Here is a 15626-nt window from a genome sequence, read left to right on the forward strand (position 1 = left end):
CTACCACCACAGCTCCTCGCCGCCGCTGCTCCTCGTGCTCGCCCGCTCTCGTCCCTGCAGCCTCAGCATCTCCAGCACGCTGCGGGCGTAGGCGTCCCTCAGGTTCACGCCGCCCCCGCCAACAACTCCCCCTCCACCCCCCTCCCCACCCACCCCACCACCCTCCCCATCGCCCTCGGCAACGGAGCCGCGGGCGAGCCTCTTGAGCATCTCTCCGTGCCTCGTGGCGGCCTCCTTCATCTTGAGGGTGAAGTAGCAGGCGGAGAAGCGGTCGTTGATGATGGCGATGGGCAGCGACAGGATGAGGATTCCCGACAGGATGCAGAGGAACGCCAGCACCTTCCCCGGCGCCGTGTCGGGCCGGATGTCGCCGTAGCCGACCGTCGTCATGGACGTGGTCGCCCACCACCACGCCGCCGGCACCGAGCTGAAGGTGGTGGCGGGGGAGTCGCGCTCCAGGGCGAAGACCGCCACCGCGAAGATGGAGATGCCGACGCCGAGGAAGAGGAGGAGCAGGCCGACCTCTTCGTAGCACTGGGCGATGGTCAGACCCAGAGACTTCAGACCTGGAGGGGGAGGAGGGGGGGGGGGGGGGGGGGGGAGGGGGGAAGGAGGGAGAGGGAGGAGGAGGAGAGAGGAGGAGGGAAGAGGAGCAGAGAGGATGAAGAGAGAGGGAGGAGACAGGGAGGAGGAGAGATGGAGGAGAAGGAGGGAGGAGAGGAGGGGGAGAGAGGAAGAAAGAGGGAGGGGAGGAAGGAGAGAGGAGGAGGAGAGAGAGAGGAGGGAGGAGAGGAAGGAAGAGGAGGGGGGGGAGGAGCAGAGAGGAGGGAGGAGACAAGGAGGAGAGAGGGGGAGGAGATGGAGAAGAGAGAGGGAGGAGAGGAAGGAGAGATGAAGGAGGAGGGAGGGGGAGGAAGGAGAAAGGGAGGAGAGAAGAGGAGGGAGGAGGAGGAAGGAAGAGGAAAGATGGAAAAGAGAGGGAGGAGGAGGAGAAGGAAGGAGGGAGGAGCAGAGAGGAGGAGGAGAAGAAGGAAAGAGCAGGATGGAAGGAGGGGGAGGAGGAGGGAGGAGGGGGGGCAGGGAGGCGGAGGAGAGAGGAAGAAGGGAGGAAAGAGGGAGGGAGGAGAGAAGAGTAGAGAGGGAGGAGGAGGAGAGGGGGAGGAGGGGAGAGAAGGGAGAAGAAAAAGAGGTAGGAGGAGGAGGAGAGATGGAAAAGAGAGATGGAGGAGAGGGAGGAGGAGAGAGGAAGGAACAGGGAGGAAGGAGGAGGAGAGAGGAGGAGGAGGGAGAAGAGAGAGAGGGAGGAGGAGGGAAGAGGAGCAGAGAGGAGGAGGAGAGAGGGGGAGAGAACAGGGAGGAGAGGAAGGAGGAGGAGCGATGCAGGAGGAGGGAGGAGAGAGGAAGAGGAGACAGGGAGGAGGAGAAGGGAGGAGAGAAGAGGAGGAGAGAGGGAGGAGAAGGGAGAGACAAGAGGGAGGAAGGAGGACGGAGGAGGAGAGAGGGAGGAGGACAAGAGAGAAGGGAGAAGAGAGAGGAAAGACAGGGAGGGAGGAGAGAACGACAGACAGGTGAGGACAGTTGAACAGTTTTTACCTTTTAAATGAAGTCACATGATCTGATTAAACAGAAACAACTCATCAGAGCTGAGAACTGTGACAACACAGGATTAAAGGAACAAGTTTCATCGTTTTCTCTTTTTGCTTCATTCATTTTTCATCCAACTGCTCAGAAACAGAAACAAGAAGAAGATGAAACATGAGTCACAAATATCATTTTCATTAAAACCAATCTGCTGTGTGGAAACGATCTCATTTTAAACCATAATTGTTGAAGTCGTGAGGAAAGTTCAGTAGCTACAGTTTGTTGTTGTTGTAGTTTCCCTGCGGTCGCCTGACTTTTCACTTTTCACTTTTTACTTTATTTCCCTGTGAGCGTGAGGAGGAAATAACGAGCAGACGTATAAAACCTCCCACGTCCGTAGCCTACGAGCGTTCACTCCCCAGGACGAGTCGTTCTCTCTGTTCTCCTGCAGCGACACCGAGGCAGAACGAGCTCCGCTGCTCTGGAGTCTAGAGAGGATTTGAAACTGAGGAGGTTTTTGTTTTTGTTTCTTCTTCCTCTGAGTCGGAGTTTGTTTCACTCTGGAGGTTTGTTGTGTTCAGTAGAGCTGCACCGTTAATCACTCTGGAGTCTAACAACACACGAAGCAACAACGAGCTGCAGCGAAGACACATGACATCATCAGATCAGTCAAGTAAAAACAATGACTGACACTTAATGAAGCAGCGTCAGAGTAACAGTGATGGTTAATAAATGACTTATTAACATTATTAGACCAAACATATGCTACAAATAATACAAAAATGTTGTGGGTTTTAATTTTTATCAATGATCAGGAAACACATCAACACACTTCATAAGGACGGCGGACTAACGTGGCTTTTTTGTTGTTGTTCATTGTAGTTGAAACTTTCATCAAACTCTACTTTTCAGTTTGATTTGGCAACAAGGAAATTATTTTTTATTTCAGCCCAGAGTCGACAGATCTCTGTGGCACCTGTCGTAAAAAAAAAAGAAGTCTTGTGAAATTGTATTTGTCCACCGTTTTTTTTTTTTTGTGAAAAAATTACAAGGTGTTCACAAGTTTCTTTTTTCTTTTCAGACTAATTTTTAAGTTTTTTTTTTTTTTTTAGGTTTTTTTTTTACATAATTAGAATTATGTAAGATCAGCACCCTAACTCACAGCTTCAGAGTAATAGTGCTAAGAGCCGCAACAATTTATCCATTAATTGAACAACAATCAATTATTACAGGGCTGCAACTAACGATTATTTTCATTATTGATTAATCTGTCGATCAATTAAACGATTGATCGATTAGTTATTTGGTCAATAAAATGTTAAAAAATGTTGAAAAACATCAATCAGTGTTTCCCAAACCACCAGACGACGTCCTCAAATGTCTTGTTTTGTCCACAAACCAAAGAGAGACTCAGTTTATTGTCATGAAGGGACAAAGAAACCGTTTTAGTATTGGCTCAGCTCGCTTGAAACCTCGGCCGAGGCGATACCAAAAGAAGTACGAGTGCTATCTCTAGTGGAAAAGCAAAAAACCAGAGCCGGGTCGAGTAGAGCTGGTGGAAAGGGTCACATGACGTTTTCAAAGCGCTGTAACAAAAAAAACTAGGTGTCAACTTTACTTGAAAGTGCAAATGTGTTTTTTTTGTCATTTTACAAAAAACTGAAAAAAGTGCTGGAATCAGGAACTGCTCTATGTGATATTTGTGTATTTTGGGGACAATATGTTAATAAAGAAGGTTAACGTGAAAAATAATTGTGACATCACAGAGGTGAAGATACCTAACATGGGTATGGCAAACATCTCTATGTGGTATGTAAATGTAAAAATCCAGAGACAAAAGACCAAAATAGGCTCGGACTCCTAAAGGGTAAAAAAAAAAAAGACGACGTGTTGTTATAATCCGATGTTCATGAAAACAGAAGGAAGATGGAGAAGCAGGGCCGTTGTATAGGGGAGAAAGGTGATGATAATTCTAGGGGCCCAGCGCCCAGTGGGGCCCATAAAAAACCCCAGTAGTCTAATCTTTGTATGACTGATTTATTCTGCATAAGACCCTGACTAATACTCAACATCTTTCCAAGAATATTTGTCTAATTTCTAGTCAAAACTAATCTCTTTCCACTTAAAATAAGACTCATTACCTAAACATTAACTTGTTTTTAGATCATTTTCACTTAAATTCACAATAAATAGAAAAATCTGCCAGTGAAAGTAAGTTTTTTGTGCTTGTAATAAGGAAGAAAAATTTGCTCCACTATCACATTTTTTCTACTTATTCCAAGTGAAAATCTGCTTGAAAGGAGTAAAAAGTGTCTAAAAACAAGCTACTTTTAATATGATGAGTCTTATTTTAAGTAGAATGAGATTTGTTTTGACTAGAAATTACATTTTGACTAGAAATAAGACAAATATTCTTGCTAAGATACTTGAGTTTTTGCAGTGTAATGCTGCATCAGCATCAAAACAAAGAAGGCTAAATAAAACACGATAATACGTACGTAGTCTAAGAAAAAAAAAGGAAAAGTTAGGGGGAGGGGCCCACTTTAGTATTCTTTAAGGGGGCCCAGAATTCCTAGCAACGGCCCTGTGGAGAAGCGACAGCCAGATCTCTGACGTCTTATCTGCGTAGTGAACGCAGCACGAGCGTCACACAGGTTTGATCACATCAACAATATCCACATGCTCTCTTCTGATTGGCCGATTTGTGTTTCTACTTTTCAAAATGAAACACATCTGAACATTGAGAATCCTTTTCCAGAACTTAAAAAGCTGAGAAGTCGTCGTCGTCGTTTCCATGAATGAGCGTGTTCATGTTTGTAACCTCGTTTTCTCTCTTTCTCTCTCTCTGCTGCTTCTTTCTTTACGCTCCCACTTCACTTCTTTGTCTTCGCTCCCTCGTTCCCTCGTTCCCTCATTCCCTCGTTCCCTTGTTCCCTTGCTTCTCCCGCCCAGCTCTTTCCATGTTCTCTTCTATTATTCATGAGTGGAGCTCAGGGATCGTCATCCTGCCCAAAACCACCAGATCAAAGCGCTTCAGCGTCCCAGTCTGACACACTCATACTGTATAATCACACACACACCTCTCTCTCGCCCTCTCGTTCCCCCGTCTCCTGAAGGAATTTGCCAAAATATGAATCAATATATACGTATATATATATATATTTTTTTTTTTCTTGGTCTTTGTTGTCCTCAGAAAACCTCACGGCTCTAATCTGGGAGCAGCAGCTTCTCACCGAGGAGAATTTCACTCCCTGGATCGTGTTCACATCATGTTCTTGAAATCCCCCTGACAGGCTCCAAGTGTGTGTGTGTGTGTGTGTGTGTGTGTGTGTGTGTGTGTGTGTGTGTGTGTGTGTGTGTGTGTGTGTGTGTGTGTGTGTGTGTGTGTGTGTCAGACAGTGTGTTAGAGTGTGTTAGAGTGTGTGTGTGTGTGAACGAGGAGTGTATGAAGAACTCAGTCGTCGTCTTCTTCAGCCTTCAGTGATAGCTGCAGATCTTCACCTGAACTTCTTCTTCCACCTGCGTCTTCTTGTTTTGTTTTTTGTTCTTTTTTACACTTGAGTCTCATGATCACAATCACAATCTCCATAAAAAGGATAGTTCAACATTTTTGGCAAATTGGCCCATTGCCATAATCCCTATAGTCATAGCAGTAGGTTCGTTACCTTTAATTGTCGGTGCAAGCTATTTTTAGAACGGTGGAGCAGAGCCGTGAGGTGCTCAGAGCTACGCTACGGAGGCTCATTTCTTGGTTTCATCCACATCATCATCATTTCACAAAACACAAAAAACATTTCACAAAACACAACCACAAAACACAACCACATTTCACAAAATGCAACATTTCACAAAACACAAAAACATTGCACAAAACACAACATTTCTCAAAGCACAAAAACATTTCAAACATTGTTTTGTGAAATGTCGTGTTTTGACCCTCAGGGCCACCGTACTATTGGCTATTGTAGATGTTAATCAGTATCCACAACAAGTCCCTTCCTATCTGGAAACATGTGATCATGTGGAACTGGACAGGATTCATAGCATAGACTGTAAAAAACATGGATGTAGCATCTGTGACGTCACCCATTGGTTTTGGGGAGTCGTTTTTGTGACTCAAATATGGCGGCCTGAACAGCACCATGTTGGATTTTGGTGGGCGTGTACTTTCCATATTTGGAGGAGAGGCGGTAACTCAACGGGTCAACCGGTCGAGAACCCGCCAACTGCCAAACTGCTCCGGACCTGTCACTCAACGTTTCCGCGCCCTAATTTATGCGAAAATTTTAAACCTAATAACAGTAAAACGGTAGAATTTTTAAAAAATCCACCCCCCTCAGAGTGTGTGCGGGGGTAGAAACTATTGGTTGAGACCAAAAAACGTGCTGACACCAGGCTTTGATCATGTTTACTGAGGATGTAAAGTCGGCGATTTTAACATGGGGGTCTATGGAGAATGCTGCTTTAAGACACCAGCCCCCAGAGGAAGCCGAGGGGATTGCAGCTTGTTGAACGCGGAAGTGAGCTTCACTTCTCAGACCGACAACTTGATTCAAAGAGACGTTTCAGGACTTTGCTCTACATTCAGACATTTTACCTGTTGAGTGTCGTCCGAGCTTCAGCATGCGGAGCGACCGGAGGAGCCGCAGCACCTGCACCACGCGGCCCATGTTCTCCAGCTCGCTGCTTCCTCCGTGAAGGCTCTCCACCGCCAGCGTCACGTAGAAGGGCAGGATGGCGAGCAGGTCGATGACGTTGGGGATGCTCCGGCTGAAACGACACTTGTCCCTCACGCAGAGGAACCGAAGCGCCAGCTCGCCGGTGAACCACACCACGCAGACATACTCCAGGGCGTCGAAAAGGAACGGAGCGCCGACGCCGACGTCATCCGCGCCGAAGTCCTCCCCCAGGTCCAGGGAGATGAGCACCATGTTGATGACCGACAGCACCACGAAGAACATCGACAGCGAGCCGAAGGTGCGAGCGGCTCGCGATGAATCCGGTTTCTCCAGAAGGTCCCACAGGCGCCGACGGAAAGCCGGGCAAGCAGCACCGACGAAATCCTCATCGGCTTCCTCGGCCTCGAACTCTCTCTGCACGTCGAGGGTTTCCTTCTGCTCCTTGCGGCGATAGTAACGCTCGCGGCAACAAGGGTTGATCCGGAGCTCGTCGATGCCCCAGTACTCGATCTCCTGCAAGAAGGAGATCTCGCACAGCTCCTCCCTGACGTGCAGGTGGCCCGTCCGGTAGTAGTTCATCACATACCTGTCGGCGAAAAACACAAAGAAACGGGTGGTATTCTGTCCTGCAAAGACATGAGGAAGAAGCTGAGCTGCACAGCTGTCAACAAAAGTGACTCACAAATGGAAGCAAAGTTCCCTCCAGCGAGGACCACTCGTGGGATCAAGGCGTCTACCTTGATCACCCAAAAGACGTACTGTTTCTCGCCATCCGCCACTCCCGAGTCCATGACCAGCAGATAGACACCATCCTTTCGACTGTGCGTGCAGTAACAAGGGAGATAGAGCCGTATCGCCCGTAATTAGCTTAGCTCAAACACTGGAAGTGTATAGGTAGTGTTAGCCTGCCTCCTACCCGAGCTGAAATCAGCAGTCAGAAGCTGATTTCATTTTAGCTCTAAACTCTGTAAATATATCACTTTATCGACATTTCAAACATGTTTAGGTGAGAAAGTAGCCGTTTAGATCAGCAGTGTGTCGTTAATTTGTCTAAATACCAGCTGTTTACAATTTTGTTCAGACGAATTCGGCGCTACTCAAGCTAGCCGTTGTGACCAACGCACTTCCGGTTACTTTCACAAAATAAAACACCCGTTGCCCTTTACATACAGAAAACCATGACGATAGAATTGGTGCTTTTACTTTGAAATAGGAAGCTAACCTACCCTCGGTGTAGCTAGCTTGAACCAAAATAAAGCGTCTTTGCTTGAACCCTCCGTTTTGACCGATCTCGTCCCGTTAGCGGCATTTGACGGCTCAAGATGCCTTACCGAAGAGTTTTGTAGCTCTGAGACGAAGATCGGCACCGCCGGTTTCCGTTTAGAGTTGCTGAAGAGTTTCTCTGATGACTTTAGGTGGAGGCAGGCTAACACTACCCATACACTTCCAGTGTTTGAGCTAAGCTAATTGGCGGTGCGCCAGCTCTGCCCGTATCTCCCTTGTTACTGCACGCACAGTCGAAAGGATGGTGTCTATCTGCTGGTCATGGACTCGGGAGTGAGGAAAGACACGGGAAAAAAAATGTTGGCGTATCCCTTTAAACCCGCTAACAATCGGCTTTTGGTGGCAGTGGGAAAGGCGCACCGACCCACGTCAAACGACTCTGCGACGCGTTTAAAAAACCTGCATCGACCCGCCAATTTTAGTGGGAAAGCGGCTTTAGACTGTCAGACATAAACCTGAACCTTTCCTCTGCAAAGGGAGCTAGTGTTTCTGCAGATTCCTCAGAAACAGTGTCTCTGCCAACAGCAGCAGTGTTAATCTTCATGAGGAATCATCAGTTAATGAGAGCTGACAGCACACCTGTGACGACAACAACACACAGTGTGAACATCAGGTGTTGCTGTGACTCGGGGGCCGAAACACACTGGAAGGATCAGGTGAATGTATGAGTTCAGCCTGAAGCTCAGAGATCACACGAAGCATCGAACCCTCTGACGCAAAACCAAAGGTGTTATAAACGTAGGTTATTTAAGATGCTGAACCAGCTGAGGGGCTTGATGGATGTCCCCAGGAAGGTTTGTGTCCCTGTTTACCAAAGATTTAGGAAAATGGATAAAAAGCAAATTGAAACACAAAGTAATGATTTGCCAAACATTAAAACCCTGTATTTAAAGGCCCAGTGTGTAATAATTGGCAAGGTTTATTGTTAAAATCTGAATATTCTACACATGAATATATTTGAATAAGTGTATAATCGCTATAAAATAGAATGTGTTTGGTTTTCGTAGCCTTCTTTTATATCTACGTACATATAACAAGGGTCTTGCTTTAGAGAGTTGTCGCCATCTTGCGCCACCATGTTTGTACGGCAGCCCAAACGGAAGAGTTTCACGACCTTTAACTTAAAAGAGCTGAGAAATGTCATTGTTTTTGGAAGGTGATTTTCAATTTTAAAAAAACGTTGGCACAGTACAAAACTAAAGAATAAGAATTGCTAAATGCAACAGGTTAGTAACATGATGGACGTAACAAAGAGCATCCGAGATGATGAAGATGGAGAGGGGTTTAAATGTTTTGAAAATCAGCAAATTTATGTTTGCATCCCAACTTCTTTGGGAAGAGGAAAGAAATACCTGTGTAACTGTTGTCAATTTAGTCAAAAGTTGCTTAAGATTGGGGAAAGATTCTGGTTACAGGTTACTGGCTGGTTGGTAGAAAATGTCAAAGAGTCATCTCCTTTTTTAAAGGGATAGTTTACCCAAAATTGAAATTATCAATTATCTCCTCCCCCTCATGTGGACTAAGGGCTGGGAGAAGTTTCAGAGTACTCCGTGGCTTCTCTGAGTTACAGGGGGTCTCGGCGTAGCAGTGCATGTCCATATAACGGTTGCAAATGGATACCATCTGTCTTCGTAACAAAAAGACACACCAAAAAACATCCAAATACCTCCATGCTGCTCATATGTAATGTCTGTCTTGTATTGAAGCCCCAAAATGTGAAATTGTTCCGAAAAAAAATTTAATGTTAATGTTTTTGGTGTGTCTTTTTGTTACGAAGACAGTTGGTATCCATTTGCAACCGTTATATGAACATGCACTGCTACGCCGAGACCCCCTGTAACTCAGAGAAGCCACGGAGGACTCTGAAACTTCTCCCAGCCCTTAGTCCACATGAGGGGGGGTAGATAATGAGTGAAATTTCAATTTTGGGTGAACTATTCTTTTAAGATTGGAGAAAGATTCTGGTTACAGGTTACTAGCTGGTTGGTAGAAAAGTGTCAAAGAGTCATCTCCTTTTTAATGGAAGTTCATCAAACAAGTGCTTCATCGTTTTTTGCATATGAAAGGTGTTCTTTGTGCTTTTATTTTGAAAGTTGCCACCCTGAGTCAAATATTTGTTTTCATTATGTGGCTCGGGGAGCAGACGGTGGCACCACCTACTGGAAGGTCTGCGAGTTGCGGTCGAAGAAGAACTCGTTCTCCAGGAAGTCGGCGTCGTCGCAGAGCTCCAGCGCCGAGTCCCGGCCGCAGCTCGCCAGCTTCCCCAGCCGGGTCTCGGGGTAGGAGGCCAGCAGCTCCTGGGACAGCACGTAGCGACTTCCTCCCACGTTGATGATGAAGAAGTCGAGCGGCTCCCTGACGCACGACGCCGTCGTCTCACTGAAGAAAACACTGGAGTCCAGAGACACTGGCGAAGCGCTGCCGCTGTAGAACTCCTCCGCCGCCGCCGCCGAGCTGGAGGAGCAACGGCTCATGGTGGACGAGCTGGAGGAGAAAAGCAGATTACCCAACTTTGATTTTTATTCTTCATATCTCCTCTTGGACAGACTAGATATCAGGGCCGGTTCTAGGCAGGCGTATATGAGGGGGCAGTCAGAAATGTGAAGGGGGCATCATGTGAACACATCATGCTCCAGCACTTTTCTTTCTCTGTGCTTATAGTAACTTCATTGAATTGGGTTGTTGGCTATGTGTCCAACGCCAACCTGGAGAAGTGGATTGTACTTTGTCAGGCCTCTTCAGACCTGTCCAACTAGGGGCCGGGGGGCCAACCAGGGTCTTAGAGCCCAAATTTGTTACTGTCGTAATGCAAAGAGCCACATTATATGGGGGGGGGGGGGGTGCATATACCTGAAGATGCATTGCAAACCCAGAGGGGGTGAAAAAGGTGAGTAGCTAAACCCCTGTAGGGGGGTCTGGGGGCATCCCCCCCCCCCCCCAGAAAATTTTTGTGATTTTAAAATGTGAGTGAAGCATTCTGGTGTACTCTGAGAAGAGGGGGGGGGTCTACTATGGTCAAGATTTACAAAACTGAAAGGTAGTCTTATGAATACTAAAAAAAAAAGAACAGACCATTTTCGAAAAGAACACTGTCCCTTTTTCGGCGGATTTTTGTGCTACTGCAGATCATTTTGTGAACTTGTAATATACACATTTTTTGAGTATATTAAAATGTGCTTTCTCAACTTCTAAAATTTGGATTTGAGGGGGCAAGACATTATTTGAGGGGCCATAGCCCCCTCTTGCCCCTGCGTAGAGCCGGCCCTGGTAGATACCATCACTACGCACTTTATTAGTGACACCTGTTCAACTGCTCGTCAATAACGGGCCAATCAATGGCAGCAACTCAATGTCTCTAAGACTTTCTCTAACCCTTTTTCTGACTATTTGGTGGTCTGAAGTGAATATAACGTAAACTTTAACGGGTGTATTATTTGTCACGGCCAGGGACTACTTGAGTCAAGATTTTATTGTCAGTAACGGTAACAATGTTTTAACGGGGGAAAACAGTACATTTTTTGATTACTCATGTGACCAATGTTGTTCTGACCTGCCCTGAGCGGGTTTTGAACCCGGATCTCCCGCACCATGGGCGACAATGCTAACCGTTTCGCCAAGAGGTCACTGACCACTTGGCAAGTGGATTATCACGTCTTTTATGGGTGAGTGAGTTTAACTTCAGTCCCGCTAACCGCCACACGCTGTCACTTCTCATTACTGGTACCTCATGACTGTGACTAGAGAGCCTAAGCGGAAGCAGGAAGTAACGTCGCCATGGGACCTCAATTCGGAAAAAAATCTCCATGTAGCTAAATGAACGGGAGTCAATTTTTTTATTTAATGATCAGAATTTTATTTTATTTGTTTTACAACAAACTGCTGATTTCTCTTCATGAAACGTGATGTTTTAAACAGGTAGAGGTCAGATTTTTTTCTCATGACACAATTCAATCGGATCACAAAATAAAACTTTGACTCCTGTTCACTTACATGGAGACTTTTTCCAAATTGAGTTCCCATGGCGACGTTACTTCCTGCTTCCACTTACCCACTTATCATTAGGATTTAAAGAGATCAAACACAATTGTGTGATAATAAATGGCTTCGCCCAGCCACTAACATTTTGTTGCATTATCAATTATATTTTCTGAAATATAGCCAGTATTTCACAAATTCTGCCAGGGTATGTAAACTTTTGAGCACAACTGTAGATGAAGGCGAATACATGCAGAAGAAAACTGTGTTTTCGTGGGATCCGCAGAAGTCCATTCTTAGTCGGACTAGTGCGTTACATGAACTTCAGTTGTCTAGTTAAAGACGGATTAAAGCCATAATTCCTTGTTTTTCAGCTGATGTAAACGTACAGAGTGTGAGTACTGTCAGCAGTAGTTGTGGTTCTGTACTGTAGCGCTGCTGCTGCTGCTGCGTTTAAAGATTTCTTTGCAGAACATCCTGACTTGACCTCGGTTATGGCGGCTCAGCAAGAATGAATCAAAGAGAGAGACAGACTCTCAGAGAACAAGAGAGAGTGGAGAGTAAAGAAAAAAAAGAGGAAAGAGAGAGAGAAAGAGATCCCAGAAGGAGAAAGTGAGCTGTAGCGCTGACAGAGACAAAGCGTCCAGCTCCGTCCTACTTGTATCAGATCTCTGGCTGCAGCTGCAGTTAAATATTTCAGCCGGCTTGGCTTACCTAATTAATAGATCTAATGCTACTATTCCTGTGATCATTCATTCCCTTTCGCGAGGTGCCTCTGTCCAACGCCGTCATCTCACTAAAATTCTTACACTCTGAATTTTACATGAGGCCATTTATACAGAGGCTGTGGAGCGATGATGGACAGACAGCAGGAGAAGAAGGAGAAGGAGAAGACCAGAGGTCGGAGGTCACATGACCACGTTAAAAAGAAGGAGTTCCCATCGAGTCCAGCTCTGCATCTGAGGTTTTATCATTTTTATACACACTTCCTGTTTTATTTTGAAATAATTTACGCCCTCCCCTTGTTTCAGATTCTGTTCCTGTTCCCTAAAGGGTCGTCAGCCTCGTTCACACCTGATTGTGGAGTAGGTTTGTTTCCTTTAATTGTCGGTGCAAGCTTTTTTTTAGAACGGCGGAGCAGAGCCGTGAGCTGCTCAGAGCTACGCTACGGAGGCTCATTTTGGGATTTCTTGGTTTCCCTCATCATCAAACTCATCAAATACACAATCCAACAACTCCACAACGCTCTGGTGGACAAGTTGTGACCTGCACATTCACCACGCTATGAGATAATAACACAACGTTACCACACAGAGTTATTTTAGAGGGAAATTCATGCAAAACCACTGATGCGCGTTGCCTTCAGGGACAGTTTTTCATCAACAGTCTCTGCATTTCCCTCTAAAACAACTCTGTGTGGTAACGTTGTGTTATTATCTATTATCTATAGCGTGGTGAATGTGCAGGTCACAACTTGTCCACCAGAGCGTTGTGGAGTTGTTGGATTGTGTATTTGATGAGTTTGATGATGAGGGAAACCAAGAAATCCCATAATGAGCCTCCGTAGCGTAGCTCTGAGCAGCTCACGGCTCTGCTCCGCCGTTCTAAAAATAGCTTGCACCGACAATTAAAGGTAACAAACCTACTGCTATGACTATAGGGATTATGGCAATGGGCCAGTTTACCAAAATGTTGAACTATCCCTTTAACAATATATATAAAAAATGACTCTGAATGCAGAATAAAGAATGTGATAGCCTGTGTAATCTACTGTAAATGCGTAAGACGTCAGCTCAGACACATCTGACATGAAGTGAAGCAGCCGACTCGACTTTCACCCTCAGTGAAATTAGATCTGGGACCTAAAAGTCCCTGTGGTGCAGAAAACGATAAAAAAAAAAAAAATGAGCAGAAGCTTTTTTAAATGTTGAACTCTTCTGCTGAGACCGAATCTGAGGGAAATTAACTCCACTCTCTGTTAATGATCCTGTTGTGCACATAAAACAACAACCAGGAAATACAATATAACCTGTTTCCCATGGAGTGGAATATAAAATACTGATCATAATGTGCTGCCTGCAAATTAATCTGACGTTGTAAACTTGCATGAAGAAAAAAACACAAGTAACCAGAAGCGATATGAATAATTAATGAGTGAAACATGTAGTTTCTGTTCAGATTAAAGGTCACAGCTGCAGGAAACATCTGTATCCACCAGTGAATTTAAAACAACGCTTCCCTCATACATGGATGAAGACACTGAACATGCAGCTTCTGTTTCTTCTGCAGCTCTGTGATGACATGAATTAATTAACTCTCAAATGTCAGACTCAGTTCATGAAAAACCAACATGAAGAACAAAACAAATATCTATCTGATAATTCAACATTACATCACATTATTATAATATAATAACAATAATCTAAAGTATTGCAGTCAAGAAACATAAATCTCAGTTTTCACTTTTACCCAAAAAAAACCTAAAGTCTCCTTCTCTTTTCTCTAAAATAAAAACATTATAAATGTTTCGAATGTTATTTAAAGACAAAACTAAAAACTAATATTAATTAAATATTGTAAAAATCTATTTAGATTCTCTTTTTTAATTGATATGTTCATTAAAGAAGTTGTGTCTGTGTCCTGGTTTTAATATTTTTAAATCTTTTTAGTCTTTGCACTGAGACCAGATCTCATTCTTTTGTTTTAAACACTAATGATGATTATTATTGGACTGAATCTCTTACATCTCTTTTAAAAAACACAATGAAGAAAACATAGATGTTCATCATTAATAGAGATCCAGATGTTTTAACAGCTGTCTCTCTGTCTGTCTCAGGGCTGCTGCTGCTGCTGCTGCTGAACTCTTACCTGGTCTAAATGAGGAGAATCTGCAGCGTCTTCTTTGTTGTGGTTGTTGGATTAAAACTCATTTTCGCAGATCCCAAAACACCAAAGTCCAAACAATCCTGAGGAAAGTTTAAAACTGATCACATGTCAGAAAAAGAGGAAGAAGGAGAGTAAAGTTTGCAGAAGGTGAAGTGGAGAGGAGAGGAGAAGGCGTCAGCTCCCCGAGCCTCGGCTCTCTGCTCCCTCGGCTTCGCGGTGAGCTTTTAAAATAGTGGTTAAGGTATGAGAGGTGAACAGTGCCACATCGAGACGGCTGACGGTATGAATGTTATTAATGACGGTGTGAGGGTTAATGATCAGCTGACAGACTGAGCAGGTGGTTTTCTTGTTTGATTATAACAGAAAATGAATAATTAATAATTGCAAAGTTAACATGTGATATAATGTATGTGATATAATGTACTCTTAATTTACTTTTTTTTTCTTTTTTTTCCATCATTTATTTAACCTTCACCCCATAAGTTGTATATTTATCTGATTTTTTCTTAAGAAACTGCAGGTCATGGTGAGGACAATATATAAGCCCTCCATGGGTTTCTGACCTCACTTGCACATTGTTTTTTTTATATATATACATATATAATCCACTCTCTGTAGAGTGATTTGTACCCAATGTAAACTGATTTATTTTTGAATTTTATGTGCAAAAAAATAAATATAAAATATATCAAATTCAAGTTTATGATTTATATTAATAAGAAGAGCTCTGTTGCCACATCCATGATAATAATAAGTAGGCTATTACGACTGAATGTCTCTGTTATCTTCTATTGCATTGAGCTTCAGTATAGAGGGGAAACAGTGCCACGTGAGAAAGAAGTAAAAAAAAAAAAAAAAAAGATTAATGAAAAATCTTTACGAATAAGGAATTAGTTTTAAATGTTTTCCTCTGGAAATAGTTTTTAATCAAACAAACTGACGAGGAGTATATTTTGTAGCAGATTAATAGCTACACATTCAGGACAGCAGGACAGTGTGTGTGTGTGTGTGTGTGTGTGTGTGTGTGTGTGTGTGTGTGTGTGTGTGTGTGTGTGTGTGTGTGTGTGTGTGTGTGTGTGTGTGTGTGTGTGTGTGTATATGTGTGTGCAGAGCTCAATGACTCAATGAAGGACAGAAATGCATCATGGGATACATTCAACACTGACTTTAGACTTTTTTGCACCAGCACCAAAATCACCAACCTTGTCTTCTTGTTAAAAA

General features: G+C 44.2%; 1 protein-coding gene across 1 annotated transcript in view; it reads right to left on the reverse strand.

The window, feature by feature from the left end:
• The window catches only part of kcnv1 (potassium voltage-gated channel modifier subfamily V member 1), a gene marked incomplete at both ends in the record, with an annotated part of 18223 nt that continues 2597 nt past the window's right edge, over positions 1-15626 (reverse strand). Inside the window, 3 exons of the mRNA XM_083990369.1 lie at positions 1-566; positions 6179-6846; positions 9705-10028. Of these exons, the coding sequence (XP_083846495.1) occupies positions 1-566; positions 6179-6846; positions 9705-10028 (1558 nt within the window). The remainder of the gene's footprint in view (positions 567-6178; positions 6847-9704; positions 10029-15626) is intronic.

This window comes from Trachurus trachurus, assembly GCF_905171665.1.
Source record: "Trachurus trachurus genome assembly, chromosome: 16".
In the NCBI taxonomy this organism is placed as follows: Eukaryota; Metazoa; Chordata; class Actinopteri; order Carangiformes; family Carangidae; genus Trachurus; species Trachurus trachurus.